Here is a 20256-nt window from a genome sequence, read left to right as displayed (position 1 = left end):
TGAGTGTCTTGCTTTGTTTCACTAAAATGAGTTTTCAGTGAGTACACTGGGGTCACCTGAAGTGTCATAAAGAGGTCTTTCATTTCACAAAGAAATGTGACCTACTCAAAGAATCCACTCTGTAGTCTTGTCTGTAATGCAGAATAGAACTAGCAGTAATTTTACATTTGCTAAATGTAAAGGAGCAATTATCCTCCCCCCCTAACACCTAAACCAAATTAACCTTGCTGAGTACTGCAGCTGATGACACAAATAAGAAGAACATCCATTACACTGACTCTTACAGTTTAAAGTTTTCTGTGAAGGTATATATAGCCAGACATGCTTCCTAGGAATCCATCCCCACAGAAGAGGTTACCTAGGAACCAATCCCCACAGAGGAGGACTCAACCACATCAGCTTAACATTCGCTTTAGTTAAACAAAGAAAAAGAAATGTTTGACAGTAATGCTGGTAAGGCAAAAAGGCCAGATATTAAAAGTCTCATCAGATTAACTGCTCTCAAGTGAGTTTCTCCAAAGAAGTACCCAAAATGCATCATCTTACAATGTCATGAAAAACATGGAAGCACTGAAGTTACTCTGAAATTGTTTCTTAGAAACAATGAGTGTTTTCTTAAGAAAACAGTGAGTAAACTGTAAGTAAACAGTAAACAGTGAGTAAAGTACCATGATAAAAACTGATATAGAATACCTCACAATAAATAAATAAATAAATATATATATATAAGTAATTGCAGGTATTTTGACTTAATTGCAGCACATTGCTTTTATAATTTTCATAAAAGCTTTTCAGTCTGACTCTCTATGCCCATAAATATATATATACATTAACCTCATATAGTATGGACTCCACCTAAAACTTGTTTTAAGAAATATGAAACACAGAAAAGCCTTTTCCACTTCTCCTTTGAGATAATCCTTAGTAAAAATATCCACTGAGAACAGCTTTTCTTTTCAAAAATCTTACCTAAACATTCTGCTCACTACAAAGGCTCATCACCAACAACCCTCCCTATCAAAATCAACAGAAAGCTTCTTGATGACTTTAGTTCTGATCAGGCCCTCAGAAACCCACGTTTTTCCAAGAGTTTCTGGTTTCAGGCAGGAATTGAACCACGCCACCTGGTGGAAATTTGGGTTAACATAATAAAAGCCAGGGGTAGTACATATTTGTACTTTGAAAATAGGAGCAGTATTTACAAAGTACAACTATTTCACCTTTACCTGTGTGTATAGAACTCAGCCTTGAAATGGAATTTCTCTTACAGTGAAATGCTCTCCTTTTTCTCTCTGAAACTTGAGTGATGGAAGCTTTTATACTGTACCATAGGAAGGTTTTAAAAGTAATAAAACTTAAAAGCATAAAGGAGCTTTGCAGTGTGTGAACCCACCTTTTACCTGCACCCTGAGCAAAAGACTAACTATCCTTGGTAGAATGATAGTTCCTCACACCCAAAGCAACTGTTCCTTTGTAGGAAGTAATCAGACTTTTCTCCTGTGGAAAATCAGATTAAGGCTAGACCTATACCTAGGTGAAGCCAAGGGAGGCTTTTAGGTGGATCCTGAAAGCTACTAATCACTGGTTGAAGGTAAGGCAGAGGACAGCTCTAGTTCCCTAGTTCTCTCCCTGCTACTAGCAGTGCTCCTTTCTGAAAGCTGATGCTGGAAAAGATGCAGCTCATCCTGTAAGATGTTAACTAACAGAGAGACACTGACATGTCATGGCATATTTTGCCTCAACAGGAGAGAGAAGCAAGAGGAAGCCATGTGATGGTTTTCTAGGACAGCTTCTTGACACATAAAGCACCCATCTGCAAAGCAACTAGGCTAACACTGCCATCTTTCTCTCCCACCACTCACTCCAAATCCTTAATCTGTTCTTCCTCTGTCCTCTCTCATGCCAGGCACGTTTGGTTTCACACTTTGAACAATGGTCCCTCCAATGCAGCATGTATTTGTGTGGTGCTGGAGAAGGCAAAGGGAACCTGACTGAAACTGCAGTCCCAGTGCATCTTGGAGGAAAATTAGGGAAGAAATCTGCTGTGGACAGTTGCCAGGGGAGACACCATTCTCATGAGTTCAAGTTTTTAATAGCTTTCTTGCTTCTTTTCTGCATGTTCTTCACAAGTATTTAATAATCTTCAGATTTCCTGAAAAGGAAATAGGTGGACAGGCAAGCACTCTGTGCTGTCATCCCTCTACCACAAGGGCTAGAGAGGGTTCTTTCACTGGATCAACCTTTTCCCATATCCCCACTTAAATACACAAGCAATACCCGCCCTAGGAGGTATTCTCTGAACCTTGCATGTATGCACCTCCACACCCGAGTGACAGAATTCACTGTACCATAGTCAGTGTTCACAAAAGTACATTATAAAATGAGATGGAAGTATTTCAAAAACATCTTCATTTAATTATGCTACAATGTCCTATGAGAAGTAATTTTAAATCAGTATTTTCTAACCACCATATCTGAGACCAGAGCAGCAGTGTGCTGTCACTGCATAAACCTCTGGTAAGTGACAGTACATGCCTTAAAGAAACCCCAATTTAAAAACTAAAAGCAGAAAGAGTGTGATTCTCTGAGTCTGCTCTAAATTCCTGTTTGCCACTATTTGTTATTACATGAGGACCTTTTCAGTGCTACCTACATTGCTGATGAGCTCAGCCTCCTAGATGTTTGCAAAGAATACAGCAAGGGGACCTCACTTTTTAAGAGTAACCCAAGTGCTCAATCAATTACATGGTTTGTGCTTTGAAACTAGGAATGATTTTGCTCTACAGAGAAAGAGGAAATGGAATAGAAGAGGGATAAGACAAAGATAAAAAACAGGCTTACAAAAAAGGCAAAAATAGTCAGGTATCTTTGCTTATTCTCAGTACCAGAAGCTGGATATCATCTTCTACCCTTTATGACAAAGACACAGATAGCAAAGAACCTGAATTTCTCTATTTTACATATGTGCTTGGCAATGTATACAGAGCTATTAAGGCATGTGAAAGCCATTCTTCTGAGGATCTGAACTCAATATGTAATCTCTCTTGCTCACTGATCTGCCCATGTCTTCTCCTTCAACATTCACATCTCAGCTTCCAGTTCCAAACTGATTTTTGAAGTGAAAATTACCTTCTTCCTGGCAAAAAAAATTATTTCTTTCTCAGTGTTGTAGCTCATCACTGGAGATAAAAAGGCAGTAAAATTGCCCATGTGCAAAGCAGCTTGTTTTCAGAATACAAAAAAAAAATCTTTTTTTTAATCTGGCAGTCTGACTACTGAATTATCAAGCTAACACTGCTTATGATTGAATAGTAACACTGTTTTGATCCACATTAAAGAAATAAAAAGGATATCTTGTGAACTATGCTTTTTCCAAGTCCTGTCTGCTCAGCCTTACCTTTCCATAGTAACGGAACGGATGGGTCATCACAACTAGAAGCATAACATTTATTACCATCTTCCAGCTCATTGACTGTGTCACCATTTCCCACATTCTTGCTTCTAAGGGTGAAGAAATTTTGCATCCTCACATTGTACCTGAAAGTGCAAAGGAAAGATCTGAAAAGGTTGCATTTTGCATTTTCTTGGCAAATTTTTAAGTGTCTGAGAACAGCTTATGCAGGCAAGCAGTAAAGCCAAGACGCATGTTCTCTGACAACTAATGGGAAGTGAAGAGAAAGGACATTCAGTTCAGTGGCAAGCTGATAGGAAAGCAAGGACTGCACCTATCTCTCATGACATACAGCAAACTGCAAAAACGCACTAGAGCAGATTTAGTGAAGGCAAAACGCTGGAGCTGTGGATTTTGGAGCCAGGACATTCACTATACAGCAGCTTCTTTCCTCCTGCATCAGCTCGCAATTCACCTCACTGTTTCTCTCAGTACTGTGTTCCCTTTGTGGGTCCTTGAGTATGTCCAGGACTGCTGACCATACCCTTCTAAAGACAGAATACATCTACTTTAGCACTAGGGTGAGATCTAAGAGGGCTGTCAATGAACTCTGCTAAGACTTGATGTAGGAGAAAAGCGAGTTCCAAAAGGGTGATTCGTGAGGGGAAGGCACCAAGGCATAAGTCTAAGCAACTTGAAATAGAAGAGTGGACTCACAGACACTTGAAGTAACAGTCAGACCTCTGACTCTCCTGTCAGAGGCAGTGACACAACAGAAGAACATGTCAGTATACAAGCTGCTATGAGATGGTCTGAAGATAAATACATGCTTAGCAGTCTGTCTGATGTTCCTTTACCTTGTTCTTCAGGGAGTACAAAATATGTGTAATAGCTGACATGGTGTTTGCTTACAATCCAGAGTACCTGGTGGACTTTTCATGTAACTTTGTATAAATGATATTTTCTCTCAACTTTTTCTGAAAGCTACTTTACCTTCGTGCACTATGAAAAGGATGCATGAAAATATTTGCTGTTGATTGAGCACAAATCTAGAAAGAAACTGAGTAAGCATGAAAAAACAAGTGATCTTACACAGAAACATGACTGGTTGTATTGTCCTAATGCAGGAAGGCCAAGGACAAACCAGACCAAAAGAATGAAAGTCAGTTAACACTTAAAAGGCATACCAAGGAGAAGCACTTACTTCATAATAAGTATGTAGAATAAATACATAATGATGAGTACAAGGCTTTCCCACCTCAAAGAGACAAAAAGAAGTGTTAGGAGGCCATTTAAACAGCTGTATGCTTTACAAGTTTTATGTAGGAGTGTGCCTTAAACATCTGGTACAAGTCACATTTGTGTACACCAAATTCACATCATTAAGATTAGATGGTGTCTCAGCAGAATGAAGGGGGAAGCAGACTCTCAAGTTTCAATAAATGTGCAAATAAAATGCAATGCATATACTTCAGAAATGTGCAGACTGAAACCACAGCTACCCTCTGAGGATCATAATACCAAGGCCTTTTGTGATTTCAGTGCTGGAGCACAGGCCAAGCACTCTGAGAGCACTCTGTCAGAAGATGCTTCTGTTTTGGGACACCTAGCATGCCCATAAATGTCAACCAGTCAGAACCAGAGCAGAGGAACTTTGGTTACCCTCTCTGCACATGTGAATCTTTAGGCCTTATGTATAGCCTCTGTACTTTAATGTTTCCAGGTTTTTACATTTTCTTTTAGTTTTCCCTGATCCTCATAAAAATTAAAACTAAAGAAAATACATAGATGTGAAATCCAGCTCATACTCTCAGTGTGTAGGAATGAAAGTCAATTACACTGCAACTCTATTTACTGATCACCCTCATGGCAAATACAGAACTCTATGGAATAATTTACACAACTTACCATTCTATTTTCTCATCATATATAAACTAGAAGAAGGAGAAAAAAGGAAACACATAAATTGACCATTTCTCTGATCTATCTTGCAAATGAGTCAAATTGTTTAGCAAATATCAGCCATATTTAGCCAGACCTACTCGAGTTTTGACCCTTTCTAATCAGAACTTCCACTGTATGGATTGTGCCCCTCACAAAACACAAACCTTGTGAAAAAGGCTTAGATCCCTGTCAGTGACAGTTAAAAATACTATTTAGTAAAATGGCGCAAGCATGCAAAAGACAGATATGTTCACACGTACCCACATGCTGTGCTGTGTAAATGATAGCAAAGACATTTATTCTGGAGTCCTTTTAACAGTTAGACTAGTTTTAGCAGAAAAGGCAGCTATTTTACTTCTGTTCTTGGGCCAAGTGGTTATACACGTTTTACGCCACCCTATGTAACTCCCACAACTGAATACACAGCTGGTGATTCATTTTTACTACAAAATACAAACTGAGTGGGTTCTTCCCTGCCTTGACACCAGATACATTAAATGTGTACTACACTGCTCTGGATGAACAAAGTGGTATCTCACCTGTGCTCTACTTGGAAAAACTTACCCAGAATCTGTGAAATAAAATTACTGTGTAGAAGCAAGAAACAGTCATCTTCCCTATTTAAAATAGAAGTGCAGCTCAAAATTTTTCAGTTCCACAGCAAGCAGTACCTTAGGTCAGAAAAGAGTACTAATTGCACTGAGTAACAGTAGCCTGCAGAACTTTACAAACCGTAGGTACAAGATAAATGGACACTGATGGGCACGATGGACAAATATTCTGTGGGGCTGTATGAAATTTTCATATTTGGACCACACATTGTGGAGCTGAGCCCTCACTTCCGGATGTAACTAGAACTAGCTAAGAAAATAATTATTTGCCAGTGTGTATCAATGGTTAGCATTCTGGTCCTCCAAAAATTCAAGCAATGAAACACATTAATTGATAAGAGAAGTACTTACAACAATAAGTACGATCACAGATATCGTGTAGTATACGGAATCCCGGAACACAGCCCACTGGGTAAGACAAACCACCTGAAAAATACCACACCTTCAGCCAACAAAAATATTCAATTACAAAGACAAAAAAAGGTCCATATCTTGCAATAACTTAGGTGTATGAGCAAAATTATTAGTATTACTGGCAATAATTCTGAAACCAATTGCAGTTTTCTGCTAGCAGAAAGACATACCAGTCTGTTAGAAAACGGATCCATGACAACCACCAGTAACAAAAATCATATAGAAACTTCCATTAATTAAATACATTTCTTACTAATGATATTTGATTTGTTCATAATTTCAATTGTAAAATACAATTTATTGTACTGCAGCAGATCAATGGTTCCCTCTTCATTGTATTTGTATCCAATATATTGGACTTACTACCTGAAAAAATATGATACACAGTTTAACCATCCACTCAGTAGATGGAAAAAATCTCATGCTTGTGTCTAGATTCTTTGGTCATCATCAGTACCAGAAAGGATCAGCATACGCCACCAATCAGTTGACTGTAAACACATTGTATTTTATGAAGAGGAACCAGTTTTCTCTTTTCCTCTGTATGCTACACGTTCAGAGTGCTGAAATTACAGTTGAACTTTTTGGAAACATTTGCTATTTGTAAAGCATTTGCAAATTCTTTCTAATATTTGACATTTTTCACAATGCCATTTTTGTCTTTGACTATTTTTTTTTAACATTTTCTCATGGAAACCTGTGAATTGTAAGCAACTGAACTGTATAAAGATAAATATCTTACTAACCTGTCCTGCAAACAATCCACAGACACCAACAATGCAGAGGATGTTGAAAACTGCTGAACCAACAATGGTCCCTACTCCTACATCTCCGTGAGTGATAAATACACCTGCAGAGGGAGCAAAACATACATAATTACCTCTGTCATTTCATTTTAGGTCACTTAGAACAAGTACTACTTGAAGAAATTGTTCGAAAGTTTAACCAAAGCAGGTTTCATAATTAATGCTCTCTTTTCTGTGGAATAATTTGTGCTTTTAGTTTAACTAGCAGCTCCACAGTTCTGGCTTAAAATATCTACATATATGCTTTTATTAAAAGTAAATGATTTCCTAGCTAGTTAGTTCAACAGCAAGTTCTGTTTCACAGTTTGATTGTTAGTGGTGCAGTAATCCATTCAAAAGAGTATAAAGCATCTCCAGTCAGTCATTAGAAGCATGGAATTTATTTCCAGTATAATAAAGCACAGAAATCTTTCTCCCAGGTGAGCAACCAGATAACATTCGCTAAAGTTATATGATTGCTAAAGTGAGCCCTAAAGGCTTACACTTCCTGTTTTTTAGTAAGTTGGATGTGAGGTTATGATGCATTCCTTTAGACAGTCTTTCCCTAAAGTTTGTAAAAATGTCAATCAGGATAGCAGCAGAAAGACAACAAAGGCTTTACTAAAGACAGATTTATCTAATTTAAGCCATCGTGCTGCTAGAAAGCTACAATCTAGTTGCCAAACCTGGTTGGACAAATCCCATGATTAGCAAGCTGCTATCAGTGGCTACAGGCTGTTCAGAAGGGACAGGTGAGGACAGAGGGGTGGGGGCAGTTGCCCTCTACATCAAGAAATGGATAGACTTCAAAGAGCTGTCTCTGAAGAATACTCACAAGTGGGTTGAAAGACTACGAGTAAGAATTAGAGACTGAGCCAACAAAGGGAACCTCATTATCGGTGTCTACTACAGGCCACCTGATCAAGGGGAGCCTACTGACAAAGCCTTCTTGCTCCAGCTACAGGAGGCATCACACTCATAGGCTCTTGTCCTGCTAGGGGAACTTCAACCATCCAACATCTGCTGGAAAAGAAGCATGGCAAGCTGTAGGCAATCCAGGAGACTCCTGGAGTGCATGGAGGATAACTTTTTAAGCCAGGTAATAGACAGCCCTACCATAAAGAATCCAATGCTGGACCATTGGTCACCAGTGCATGTGAGACTGGAGGCAGCCTGGGCTGCAGTGATCATGCAGTGGTGCAGTTCGCAGTCCTGAGGGATATGGGTCAGGCAAAAAGTAAAGTCAGGACGCTGAATTTTAGGAAAGCAAACTTTCAACTGTTCAAGGAGCTAGTCAGTAGCTCCTTGAACTTCAATAGAAACTGCCCACAGGGACAAGGGAGCAGGACAGAGCTGGATCTCAGGATGTTTTCCATAAAGCACAAGAACTCCCAACAACCATGTTGAAGGTCTAAGGAATCAGGAAAGGAAGGCAAGACGCCATCATGGCTGAGCCAAGACTGCTGGTCAAACTAAACAGCAAGACAACCTTCCACAGGCAGTGGAAGCAGGGACAGGTATCCTAGGCAGAATATAGGGATACTGCCTGTGTGTGTAGGGATAGGGTCAAAAAGGCTAAGGCATGGCTGCAGCTGAACTTGGCATGGGATGAAAAGAATAACAGAAAGGGCTTCTACAGGTATGTAAGCAAGAAAAGGAAGGTCAAAGAAAGCATACTCCCCTGATAAACAAGGCTGTCAAACTGGCAACAACAGATGAGGAGGAGGCTGAAGTACTCAACAACATTTTGCCTCAGTCCCCATTGGCAACCTGTCTTCCTGCACCCCTTGAGTGAATGGGAAGATGGGAACTGTGGGGAGCAAAGTCCATCTTTATATAAGTGGCGCACGCCTGTAGTCCCAGCTGCCAGGGAGGCTGAGCCTGACGGATCACTTGAGCCCAGGAGTTCTGGGATGCAGGCGCTGTGCCAGGCGGGCATCCAAGCTAAGGCTGCCATCAATACAGTGACCATGAGGAGCTGCAGGACACCAGCTTGACGAACAAGGGGTCCCAAAGGCCCCCAGACCTAATTCCCAAAGGAGTATGTCGGGGGGCAGAACCAGTGCTGGACAGATCTGGGATTGGGTGGACCTTATTATAAAATCATAGAACCACTCTCTGGGTGCATGTGCGTGGTGTGTATTCCCCTGGGCCTACGGCCTCATTAAAGGACCTGCTCTCTTTATCTTATACACTAAATTGGCCTGGAGTCTCTTTCAGCAACAGTTTTCTGATCTTCTCACTGTAAGAGAAGATGAGGTTTGTGACCACCCGAGGAACCTGTGTGTATGTCCATGGGACCTGACAAAATGTATTCCAGAGTCCTGAAGGAACCGGCTGATGTAGTTGCCAAGCCACCCTCTGTGATATTTGAAAAGTCATGGCAGTCAGGTGAAGTCCCAAGTGACTGGGAAAAGGGAAACCACTCCCATGGAAGGAGGACCCTGGGAACTACTGACTTGTCAGCCTCAGTTCTGTGCCTGGGATGACTATGGAACAGATCCTACAAGACATTGTGTTGAGGCACATGGAGAACAGGGAGGGGATTACAGAGAACCAGTATGGATTCACCAAGGGCAGCTCCTGCTTGACTGGCCTAGTGGCATTCTATGATGGAGTGACTGCATCAGTGGACAAGGGAAGGAAGAACTATGAATGTCATCTGTGTGTGACACAGTCTCCCACAATGTCCTCCTCCCTAAATTGTAGAGATGTGGATTTGATGGGTGGACTGTTCAGTGAATGAGGAATTGGTTGGATGGTTGCATCCAGAGGGTAGTGGTTAATGGCTCAGAGTCCCCATAAACATTGGTAATAACTAATGTCCCTCAGAGGTACATATTGGGACAAGTAGTGTTTAATATCTTTATCAATGACATAGGCATGGGATCGAGTGCATCCTCAGCAACTCTGCAGTTCAACATCAAGATATGTAGTGCAGTTGACACACCTGAGTAACAGGATGCCATCCAGAGGGACTTGGACAAGCTCAGGAAGTGGGTGCATGTGAACCTCATGAGGTTCAACAAGGCCAAGTGCAACGTCCCACATCTGGTTCATGGCAATCCCTAGTACCAAAACAGGCTGAGGGATGAACAGATTGAGAGCAGCCCTGCCAAGAAGGACTTGAGGGGTGCTGGTGGATGAGAGGCTGAGCATGAGCTGGCAATGTGCCCTTGCAGCCCAGAAAGCCAAATGCATCCTGGGCTACATCAAAAGCAGCGTGGCCAGCAGGTCAAAGGAGGAGATTCTGCCCCTCTACTCTGCTCTTGTGAGGCCCCATCTGGAGTGGGATCCCCAGCACAGGAGGGACACGGACCTGCGGAAGCGAGTCCAGAGGAGGGCCACAAAGATGATCAGGAGTGGAACACCTTTCCTGTGAGGACAGACTGGGAGAGTTGAGTTTGTTCAGCCTGGAGAAGTGAAGGCTCTGAGGAGATCTTGTTACTGCCTTTCAATACTTACAGGGATCTTAAAAGAAAGATATGGACAAACTTTTTAGTAGGACCTCTAGAACAAGGGGTAATGGGTTTAAATTAAAAAGAGGGTAGATGCAGAATAGATAAAAGGAAGAAATTTTCTACAATGAGAGTGGTGAGATGCTGGTACAGATTGCTCAGTGATGGCCCCACCCCTGGAAACATTCAAGGTCAGGTTGGATGGAGCTCTGAGCAATCTCATCTAGTTGGAGATGTCCCTGATTATTGGAGAGGGTTGGACTAGGTGACCTTTAATGGTCCCTTCCAACAGAAACCCTAGAGCTGGAGGCAGTACTCTAGGTGGGGTCTCATGAGAATGGAGTAGAGGGGCAGAATTACCTCCCTCGACCTACTGGCCACGCTTCTTGTGATGCAGCCCAGGACACAGTTGATATTCTGGGCTGCAAATGCATGTTGGGCTGCACATTGACAGATCATGATGAGCTTCTCATCATCCAACACCCCCAAGTCTTTTTCCTCAGGGCTGCTCTTAATCCATTTCCAAATATATCAAATTATCTCTCAGGGGACTTCAATGAATCTCTCCTTTTACTTCCTGTGTTCAGAATGAGACATTCCTCTCTATGTTTTGAGAGGAGACTCATAGTTTCATGAGATATTTTGAGTAGTTAATTATACCATGAACCACAGACTAGCTGACAGCTGCAATTGCTGATTATAAATTGACAGAAGAATGGTAGCACTTTTGGGTACCTGTGCTTGATCTGCTGCTGATTTTTTAACAGCAGATCTAATAAAAGACTGTGTGTGGGCTCCATACCTATAACAGATGCAAACAGTTCTGGAGTGGAGCTCCCTGCTGCCATGAATGTGGCTCCAGCAACATCTTCACTCAAATGTAGTTTCTGGAAGAAAACAATTGGTAATTTCAACACTGTTACTGTATTTACATTGTGGAGTTCTACAGTTATGTGTGTAACTGAATAGTCAATTGTGGCTTACATGCAGCTGATCAAAGAAAAGCATCTCTGCAGATTCAAAAAGATTGTAAACATCTCAAATTGTTTTCATTAATTTACTTTTGAAATTCTAAACACAATCATTCAAGAATTAAGGGCAACTCTTGGGGCTTCTAAAATTTGAAAATAAAAATCCATACAAGAAAAATATAACCTCTGTGAATAAATCTTACTAACAGCTGGCATGATTCTGGCTTCACTTAACAACTGTTAATCAAAAGTGAGTCCGCTGACACAGATAAAATTAGTCCAATTAGACACAGAGGCCTGTGTATGGTAGACAGATCTATTTTTATGAGTGTCTCTTAAGCTCTAATAGGATATAGATAACCTAGAGTTCTCAGACCAGCATAAACATGCATAGCTTCATAAGTGGGCTGCATCAATTTAACACCATATGAAAATCTTTCCCTTGAACTATAAACAGGTTTTATGGAAAAGTTTTTTCCTTTTTGAGAGTCTCTAAGCTCATCTTTAGTACACTATTTTTCCTTCAAGGATACAAAAGTAATCAGTGACAAAAGGACAAGTATAAAAATACTGTATTTTTCATGCAAGTTGGCTGAAACCATTCTGAGCTGATGACAATGGCACCCTACAGAACTTGACAAAACATAAACACAAATTTGATCTGTTACCAGTCATACTGTTGCAGGATCTCAAAGCTGAGTGTGCTATTTGAACTCTTCTAAGCTGTTTTAATGTTCAGCAGAACATGAGACAAGAGGTAAAGATTTTATGAAGGATCAGTAACCAGTAACTGGTACAACCAAAGTGGTACAATTTAAATATGGTGTCTAAGGTGCACACTGAAAACAGAACAACTGAAGGGAAAGATCCCTATTGAGTATCTTACTATTATTGACCACCTCCCTTATCTTCTATTTGTTCTTCTTCTGCTAAGTGTAAGTACATAGCTGTAACAATAACAGAAATTTAGTACATATAGCCATAGGAAAAAAGACTTTTTAACTAGCTAAAGGAGTTCTTCAGAAAATGGTCACTCATATTTTTGTTTAAAAACAAAGCAGATGAGATTTTCATTTTGCCCTCAAAAAGGAATTAATATCTATATTTGTACTGTGTATTCATTTCATAGTAGTTCACCAAAGTCTTACTTAAAACAACATTTACATGCCAAGTATAAATTCTACCCTGTCCCCATCAAATCACTGAATTAGAATCCCACGTAATTTTTGCAAAGTCTTCTCAACAATTACATAAAGGCATAATATTTACTTTTTTTTTTTGCTTAAAAAATGTGTATTCTCTTTCCATATCAAACCATCACACATTCTCCCTTTTCTCCACTTTATGCTAGAACCACATACACTTCCTTTCTCCTTGATGATACAGTGGTAGATGTGCAATTAGATTTGCATAATACATTAATTAATCTATTTATGATTTCTTTTCACAAGTGACTATTAAAACCAGGAGTACAATAATAAACCCAACTCATCCATAAGCCATATCTCTTCTAGCTACATGCTTCAGGTATTTTAAGAGTGAGTTTTGCTATCTGATCTCATTAAATCTCTGATTTTTTCTGCTTGAGTGTAGCCATGGAACAAGTGTGCACAGACCACAGGTTCATTTTTTGATGGAAGCTCAAATCACTTGAAAAGGATCAAGGTCAAAAAGTTGACAGGACAGAACTGCAAACAGCGATCACAAAAATGTTTGATTCTGTAATATTCTCTACATAAAATTCCAAAACAGTAATAAAGTTCTCTAACATACCTCACAAATTTTCTCTAAGGATGGAACAAAGAAGTCATCACATACTATGGCCAAAGCATAGAACATATAAAGAGCCTGTAAAGAAAATAAATTCAGAAAATGCTTCAGATTTTTCCTGTACATGAAAAGAGGAAAAAAGGTAATGCTATTTTTATTCAAACTAGCAGAAATATATGGCTTTATTTTTTATTCCATTTCAAATAAAAATCTCCCTGCGTGAAACCAGATTTTTGAATGTAAGATTTAGTTTAGAACAAGAATGTTTGTCAGATTCTTGAATGTGAAAGGTACCACAGTTTGACAGAATAGGGTGCCACAACAGACTTCATATAAAGAAAAGTAATGGATAAGGCTTACGAAGTTACATAATCATCTTCTATATTTTCAATTAATTATCAGACCAAGTAATTAAATAGAAAGTAATACCAAGTTGACTAACTCAGGAAATAATTACAATAATACTCAGGAAATAATTACAATTGGAAATGAGCGGACCCTGGCCATGCATCACTGCACCAAAACTCCTGGGAATGATCCTGGTTCCCTGCATACATGTGATTCTCCTACTGTCTTATGTGGCTTTCTGTGCTGTGCCCATGCAGTGGGCCTAATCTTGCTGTTGTCCATCAAACACAACTCCTTCTTACCTTCCCTGAGCTGGGAATGAAAAACTGGAGCCTGCAGGCCTTACTTGCTTTGTGTTTTCTACAATAAAATGTAAAACTCCACATGATACTTTCTATATTTATTTTGAGTTGTTTTTAATTACGATTGTATCTTTTGCATAGAGGCACAAAAGGAAGGAAAGAGACACAAGAATCTTCTACACCATGCTAAATGTCTTTAATAAAGGAATCCCAAACTCTCTATATAAGATGAAATACGAGCAGAAGTCTGTGATCCATGCTGCCATGATTTTATCTCCAAGAGGATGAATGAGTAGGCATTGCAAATTCAGACTTGCATAATTTTCCTAAATAAAACATAGAGTTATAGAATCGTTTAGGTTGGAAAAGACTCTTAAGATCACCAAGTCCAACTGTTAAACTGACAATACCAAGTCCACCACTATACCACGTCCCTAAGATGTTACCTTTTAAGCACTTGTACTCTACATATAGACATATTAGAAACACTGACATCAAAGTATTAGAAACATGTTGATATATCCAGAGCTCTACTTAGTAAGGTCTCTAAGATGATTAATATCTTATTAAAAATTAAAAGAAGAACAAAAATAAATAACATAAAAAGAAAACAAAAATTAAGCACAGCAGAGAAAAACTTACAGCAATGATATGAAGCAGAATTCCTCCTTGCCGACGTTCTTTATTTGTAAAGATATCTTCAGGAAATTCATGAATGGCTAAAAGAGAAATATACTTTTAAAAAAAAAAAATTACAGCCTTTATAAAGAGAAGAGTGAAAAATAAGGATTAATCTGTAGAAACATATGATCAAACATGAGTGTCTCTTCTGATGTATTACATTATAGTTTGCCATTTCAGAATTTCTTTTCTTCTCTGCAGAAAAAACAAAGAACTGATATTGAGGTACTATTATCATCACTCCAGTGACTTAAACTAACCTCCACTGTACTAAGAGTTTCCCATTCTTAAAGCCTTATTTATACTATCATCTCCTCTGTGATAGGTACAGGTACAAAAATTCATCCTGAAACAATATTTCTGACTTTGTGTCTTATCTGAAAAATTATGCAATGGTTGTAACCTTCTATCAGTCTCTTAGCTATAAACTATAGCGTTCTGCAGTCTTGCAAATCATTTCACAAATATTAAAGTGATTCCAAGCACTTTCTAAAGAAAGTCTACTATCTAAATCTGTTGAAGGAAGGAATGAAGCATAAATGGTAGGTGAACAACAGGAACATTCAAAGACATGAGTTTGGGGATTTCTGACTGTGACTGACAAGACAGGCAGGGATAAAGATCTATGGTGCCTCAGACAGGAGTCTGGGAAGTCTAAGGGTGGAAATTATTTTACATAATCATAAAGGTTGGAAAAGACCTCTGAAGTCATAGAGTCCTACCTTTGAATGAACACCACCATGCCAACTAAACCATAGCACCAAGTGCCAAATCCAGTCATTTCTTGAACACTTCCAGGGATGGTGACTCCACAATGTTGCCAGGCAGCCCACTCCAAAGCTCAACAACCCTCTTAGGGAAGAAATTCTTCCTGGTGTCCAACCCTCACCTGGCTACAACCTCCGTTCAGGTAGTTGTAGAGAGCAATAAGGTCTCTCCTGAGCCTCCTTTTCTCCAGGCTAAACACCCCCAGTTCCCTCAGCTGCTTTTCACAGGATTTGTGCTCCAGACCCTTCACCAGCTCTGTTGCCCTTCCCTGAGAATGCTCCAGCATCTCAATGTCTTTCTTGTAATGAGGGACCCAAAACTAAACACAGTACCTGAGGTGCAGCTAGTGCTGAATACTGGAATCCACTGGAATCCAAATGAACTGAAATCAATAAATTATTATTTAGAAAGGTATGTTCCTTTCTACAAGGAGTTGCAGATGTAGCTTGACAACAAGATAAGCTCCAGAAAGTTCTAACAAATTTACAGACTATACTGAATCATGGCAAAGGAAACAGGGAATATATGAGCATCTTCCCCATATTCAAGTCTGCCACATTAAAGAAATGCTTAAGAGCAGAATATATGATATTTATGCTGTCCCATTTTAAATTTCAATGTCATATTTTCTCTATTTTTGATATAATTCTGCAAACAATAACCATGAACATAGAAAAAAAAGAAATTGAGGTATGGTTGATGTTTTTTAGCTACTAAACTTAAAACACACTAACCCAGCCTTATTTTCAGGAAACGTTGAACTGTAACTCTTTGAAGATTACACTTTTTAGAGGATCTTAAATTTGAGTTACCTGTAATCACCAAACACACTTGAAAATCTTAGCTGCAGTGAGAGGAAAATCTAATTTTAAAGACCCAAATGACTTCTCATCTACTTAGTCTTTCAGTTTTAGATAAATACAAAAGTGTCTCTTCTTATCTGTACTACACACACTTACATATATTGAAAATGTCTAGCTTGACAGATTCGAACAGTTTCCCCATGTAAAGTTGAATATCCTTTAGCTGTTTTTTCCTTAGTGCCCACTATCATAAATATATTATCTTTGAATTAATACAGTGGCAACAAGCAGTGTTTAAAACCTTATATACATAATTCATACTTACCTTTCAAAATTTGAAGTTAACATATTTGAGAACCACTATACTTTTGTTAAAAATACTAACACTGCAGAATATTTAGCATAACAACAGACGTTCAGTAGCAACGACTGACTCTAATTCCGTTATTGATTTGCATTAGGCTTTCCATTAAGATCTAGTCTTACTGTTATATTCTGACTGGAACCAGTATCAGCATGTGGTACTGAATAGAGCTTTCCTTTTCTTTTACATCTCAGACAACAAAAACTATACACAACTGTAGTAAATTTTGCTTGGGTACTCCGGAATCTGATCCTACTCCTAGGGAAACATTCTATTCCTGGTCCTCCTATTGCCACCACCAGGAAAAATGAAAACAATAGTGGAAATAAATATATAAATACATCAGCACAATAGCACAATAATACCCCATTGCTCACATTCAAGGGCATGCAGAATACTTCAGTGACTAAAGACTATCAGCACAACAGTTTCCAGGACTAGCTTCAAGAAAGTGGTCTGAGCTGCTACAGAACTCCATTGTCTTCAAGGGCCACGATTTGCACTCTAATGAGATTTGTGACCTTATGGAACAGTCTAAGAAAATAGCATTACCATACAAATGCCAACCACGCTGTAAATAACAGAGATTTGCCTATCAAGCCAAACAAATTCAAGTACTTCTAAAACCAAAATATGTGAATAAAACTTCCTCCTTTTTGTTTAGTTTTCATCACTGTTACCATCAGACAACAAAAGGGATGGTGGAAATATACATAAACCAAGAGAAAAGTGGTTGCATTGTAGTTTTGAGACAGATAAGTCTCAAAACTACAGATAAGTCTGTCTCAACTGTATTCACAGTTGACATTCTTATAATGCACCCAAAGCATGTGGTTTTAAATAAATTCTGCCTATTAACAACTGATATTAACTGAAGTGATTACTAACTAGAAAAGCATTAAGGAAACTTCTCCTTTGGGAGAAAAGACCCAGAGCTGCTGGCATCTTACATAATATGGTTGTTCTTACATCACTAGCTGAAACCATGCCCACATGGATGTATTCAGGACACGTATACTATTTTTTGTACTGCATCTCCCATTTTGTACTCTGCCTCCTCCATTCAAGATGCAGCTGTGAGAATACACATATTCCAGCAATGCATTAGGAAAGGAAAGAACAGAGCCCTGGCCCAAGTCTGTAGCAATGATAACAGGACCCTGCACATGAGGTAGATCCTTTCACATAATCAGATGCAAAGGTTTGCGGCTCCCATCACAGGTGTTTGTGTCAGAAGCACCATCCCCTTTACTCCCCCCATACAGCAGAGGGAATATACGCCTGTCCCCTAACCTTGCAAAATGCATGTGCTACCTGGGAAGTATTACCTACCTGGTAATCTCATTCAGTTGGCTAAAAAATATTTCACAGTATAACTCAAAATATTTCACAATATATATATGGTCAAGTCAGTATAAACTGGTTTTAAGAAGCATGAACAAAAATCACTATCTTTCTAATACTTCTAATGGGACTTCAGTTATCCACAGTTAATACTAAATAGGAAATTAGAAGTCCAGAAGACGGCAAAGGTAAGAGCCAGAAGATAAAAATGAGCCTAGACATCTGATCACAAAACAAATACAAACTATCTTCACTGCAAATGGTCTTGCTTCAAATATAGTCTGGTGATAATAGTATTAGTAATAAACAATTACGTGTAATAAATATCTGCTTGCCTCGCAGAGGTAATATTAAATGAATTAACATGAAGACAACTTTTCTCAAAGATAATGCTCCTCTCTACACAGAACTCATGGCATGCAGTTGTTCTCACAAAGAGACACTATAAAATCTTCAAAAAGCAGGGAAATGAAACAATGCTCTGGAGCTTTTTTCCTTAATGAAATGGCTATCTACCAGTGAGTTCTAAGGCACAGTTTGGAGTTTTTTGGTATAAACATTTGCTGTCTTTATGGCTTTATTATACAGATAATCTTAGGTTTTGTCCAACTGTCATCTATAAGTTCTGTATACCTCATCTACATGCACTGTTCTTTATTTACTAGCTGTAAATAAAATGATTTTATTATTTTAAATAATTATTTGTTTTTCTTACCTACTGCTTTGATAATCTGGTTTCTCAGAAACAAGTTGTTTCTGTATCCTAGCTTAGGCCTGGGAATTCAACAACACCGAACTGAGAGGGGCAGTGGTATTCCCTCATCTGTTTAAGCTGACAGAGAGGATATGGCTTTATCAGAGTTTGAGAGAGCACAGCCTGCCTTCACAGTACAATGTGATTTGTGTACATGGCAGGGCACCACTCTACTTCACACAGATATTTTCTCATATATGGGAGACGGAGCTATCTCGCTGCCTGAGTGGGAGCTACATCTCCTTGGTTTCTACTGAAAAGAGACAGAACAGATGGGAGAAGGAGATGAAATGAAGAGCAGTACATCTAATGGGGCTAACCTTTGCCAAAAAAAGGAAGGGAACATACACTGATCATCTTAAAATCAGCTAGAAATCCAGAAATATTTATCCTGCTGGTACTGTTGCAAACTCGTGGCTGCTACAGCTCATCTTATCCAGCACAGATTTGAGGAGGAAGGGAGGGCACTAAAAAGCCAAGTGTATATTGAAATTGCCATCATTCTGCAGCTCATTCCCTCTCTCCAATCATGAAACGAGTGGGGAAACAAAAGCAGCTTATCCAGCTACGACTTGGAGGGGACACCACCACCTTTTTCTCTGAGTCATGGACACAAAAAAATCCTTTACTATGGTATGACAGAAAGGATGATTCACTGTTGATAAAAAGCTCTGGCTGAGCTGTCTGTGGCTAAAGAGCTATACAAGGCATGCAAATAGCACGTCTCAGAACAGAACCTAAGAGCAGCTGCACAGCATAAGCTGTCTGCATGGCTCTGAAGTGAAGTGCTGGCAGGCAGCAGCTGGGGTAACCCTGGCACGCCAGTGACACCTGCCTGGATTTAGGCTGTTACCGGATTAATCCCGGGTGTCGTCAGAGCATTGTTCCCACATGCCCTATCTCTACTGTGACAGGCAGGCTGCCAATGAAGTTAAATTTTAAAATCTCCTAAGCCTGACAACCATCTCAACAACCACGTGGATCTGTGGTTTTATAACCTGCCTTGACATGTGATTTCTTCACCTTATTAGCAGTTGATTTACTCACAACAAACATGCCAACTCTTAACACCTGCTAAGCATTCAACTACATGCAAACCCACTACAACTCTTAAAATTTTTCCTCACAGGGAAAAGGAATCTGTAGATGTCTGAAGGAAGATGTGCAATTGGCTCCTGCCTTAGCAGGAAGGGGGTCACTCAAATATATGCAGAAGCCCACTGCCCCTTCTAAGCCTGCCTCTTGCTCCTCTGCCCATGTTCCTCTGTCCCTTGAGGACATGTTACATTTACAGATGGCAACGCCTATCCCTTTGCCCTGGCCTTCAGGGATTGCTGATCATCAGATGCACCCAGGGCACAGGTATAAGAGGAAGAAGGACAGACAGAGACAGAATTACATACTTCCACTTTTATCCCCTTAATAATCATATTCACAAGCCAGCTTGAATATTTCAAATTTGTATTATTTGTTTAAGCACTGCAAGCAGCTTTAGGCACCTCTGCACTTAGTATTTCAGCTTATATGCAACTCCCTTTTCACATTTCA

At 39.4% G+C, this 20256-nt stretch overlaps 1 protein-coding gene across 1 annotated transcript in view; it reads right to left on the bottom strand.

Moving 5' to 3' along the window:
• The window catches only part of SLC24A4 (solute carrier family 24 member 4), a 98791-nt gene that overhangs the window by 26777 nt on the left and 51758 nt on the right, over window positions 1-20256 (bottom strand). The window contains exons 3-10 of the mRNA XM_064659013.1: window positions 14637-14713; window positions 13348-13422; window positions 11406-11490; window positions 7107-7210; window positions 6298-6372; window positions 5300-5325; window positions 4596-4649; window positions 3455-3537 (exon numbers count right to left, since the gene is read on the bottom strand). Of these exons, the coding sequence (XP_064515083.1) occupies window positions 3455-3537; window positions 4596-4649; window positions 5300-5325; window positions 6298-6372; window positions 7107-7210; window positions 11406-11490; window positions 13348-13422; window positions 14637-14713 (579 nt within the window). The remainder of the gene's footprint in view (window positions 1-3454; window positions 3538-4595; window positions 4650-5299; window positions 5326-6297; window positions 6373-7106; window positions 7211-11405; window positions 11491-13347; window positions 13423-14636; window positions 14714-20256) is intronic.

Source organism: Pseudopipra pipra, chromosome 6, assembly GCF_036250125.1.
Source record: "Pseudopipra pipra isolate bDixPip1 chromosome 6, bDixPip1.hap1, whole genome shotgun sequence".
Lineage (NCBI taxonomy): Eukaryota > Metazoa > Chordata > Aves > Passeriformes > Pipridae > Pseudopipra > Pseudopipra pipra.
The sequence above is the reverse complement of the archived record's forward strand: the minus strand, read 5'-3'. Positions and strand labels throughout refer to the sequence as shown.